Source organism: Henckelia pumila, chromosome 3, assembly GCF_033568475.1.
Source record: "Henckelia pumila isolate YLH828 chromosome 3, ASM3356847v2, whole genome shotgun sequence".
Classification (NCBI taxonomy): Eukaryota; Viridiplantae; Streptophyta; class Magnoliopsida; order Lamiales; family Gesneriaceae; genus Henckelia; species Henckelia pumila.
The window spans coordinates 145,908,899-145,911,147 of NC_133122.1; the positions used below are offsets into that span (position 1 = coordinate 145,908,899).

At 38.8% G+C, this 2,249-nt stretch overlaps 1 protein-coding gene across 1 annotated transcript; it reads right to left on the minus strand.

The window, feature by feature from the left end:
* On the minus strand, nucleotides 1-1,844 carry LOC140892609 (pEARLI1-like lipid transfer protein 1). Its single transcript, XM_073301552.1, has 2 exons — nucleotides 1,239-1,844; nucleotides 1-198 (listed from the first exon to the last, which is right to left on the minus strand). Exon 1 carries the CDS (start codon nucleotides 1,790-1,792, stop codon nucleotides 1,250-1,252), a length of 543 nt encoding a protein of 180 aa, XP_073157653.1. The 5' UTR covers nucleotides 1,793-1,844; the 3' UTR covers nucleotides 1-198; nucleotides 1,239-1,249.
* Nucleotides 1,845-2,249: the final 405 nt, after the last annotated feature.

The window sequence follows — 2,249 nt, forward strand, 5'->3', positions numbered from 1 at the left end:
GGAAACAAAACATCTTTAAAATTGCATTCAAAAGATAATTTTACACAATGAAATGGTGTTCAACAGTGATACACAATTGATAACAATTCCAGTAAATACAAATTGACAAAAAAAGGGAGAAGAAACGAATTAAACCCAAACAATTAGCTTGACTTATATCCTCGTACGTCCACTTGAATTCGTGGAATCAACGTACACCTGCATGAATAAAAATAATTTTTTAATTAAAAAAAAGTGTATATATAATAAGTATCATAAATGTCTGCTATTAGTTGTGAATATATCATGTAAAGTTTGACACGGTTTAAAATATCTAAATTAACAATCAATTATTTCCTCCAACGAAAATATATCAACAATATTTTTGATTTCGAAATATTTTTTAAAAAATACAATTCGGGTCAAAATAATACAATTGGATTGAGTTAAATTCCTGCTGACAAAAAAATATAAGTGGAATCAGTAAACAATCAAGATTTTTTCTTTAATTATTTATTGAAGGATTCGATCAATATATTTTTGTCAAAAGAGTAATCAGGTGGAAAAAAAATATTTTAAAGTTAAATATATATATATATATATTAGAAAAATAGAACTTTATGATCAGATGAAATAAGTTTCATAATAATTGTAAAATCTACGAATATGCGCTAATTTTTTTTTTTAATTATTTTACCTTTCGCACGATGTTTATATATAAAATTTAGGATTTTCGTGTATGTTACGTAGTGCGCTATCTCTTATACCTAATTCTTGACTCGCGTGAACTCTTGTTTTTTTAGTTTTTTTTTTTTTTTTTTTTTACATGTTTTGATATATTGGACACCCACCCTTTTTTATTTACATTAGCGATGTGATGTTTTATATATATATATATATATAAAAGCCACATCAGCTCCCGCGATGACGACAATTAGAACAAACCTAATATATATTAACTGAGAGATGCTATGATGCACCGGGTGATCTTCACCCGGTGCATCATCTGCCCTTGATTGGGCACCTGGGCCCACAATATTGGGCACCCTGGCCCATTTTATTGTGAGCCCAAGTGCCCAATCAAGGGCAGATGCTGCACCGGGTGAAGATCACCCGATGTAGCTTAGCCCGAGCCATATTAACCACGGTGTGTACACAGAAAATCGAATAATAATAATAATAATAATAATAATAATAATAATTAATGAATATAGTAGTGTGAGTTAGGAAATTAACGATGCATGCATGCATGTACTTACGCATGAAGAAGCTAGATAGAGCAAGTGTAGCCAGGCGGCGGAGTCTTGCCGCAGGTGGCCAACACTTGAAGAGCAATGGGAACGTAAATGTTGAGATTAAGGGCTTTAATCTTGAGAGTTGTGCACAAGCACGCCGCCGCTTCCAGCTCAACCAGCCCCGACAGCACCGGGCAACACTCGTGCACCGCCGGATCCCCCACCACCGCATGCACCAGACCACCCAGAAGATCCACGCAGGCACCCAGCTTCAGCGTGTCGATCGGGCAACTGGCGGGAGGAGACGGTGGCGCGCACGGTGTCCCTTTCGGCGGGGTGAGCACCGGAGGAACTATGGCGGGCGGCAACAGTGGCACGTTGGGAACGGTCACCGGAGGGAGGGTGACGGGTGGAAGAGTCACCGGCGGCAACGGCACGGTGGTGGGTGGCTTGACGGTGGGATGGGGCTTGGAGCAGGAGCCGCATTCGGGTTCGAAGGTGGCGGCGCCGGAGGAGGAAATGGAGAGCACGGAGAGTGTTAGGAGAAGGAGGAGGAGAGTGGCGGAGGAGGACTCCATGATTGAATTTTGAGAGAATATTATTGTGAATGGCGCAAAGGACTACACAATCTGTGCTGTCTTTTATAGATCCTCGTCCCATGTTTGGACAACAATTTTTATTATATATATATAGTGTTCTAAAAAGCGACGCTTAGGCGCTAGGCTGTTGCTCAGCGTTTTTGCTAGGCTATGTTTCTAGACGCTATCCGCCTAGGCATCGCCCAAGCCGCCTAAGCTGACAAAACGTCACCTAGCTAGGCTGACAAAAATCCGCTTAGGCAGTTACTATTTTTTTTAAAAAAAAATAAATAAAAAACTAAAAGAGAGAGTGGCGAAGAGAGAAACAAACACGAAAAGAAAGAAGAAGCGCAAAAAAAAAGTCGAGCAAAAAATTAAATCTCATATTACATATGAAAACTTGATATCTATTAATATCTATGTAATTGTTGTTGTTGTTACTATTATTATTATTATT

Coding starts and splice junctions, on each gene's coding strand:
- LOC140892609 (XM_073301552.1), bottom strand. CDS start 1,792: ATGGAGTCCTCCTCCGCCACTCTCCTCCTCCTTCTCCTAACACTCTCC.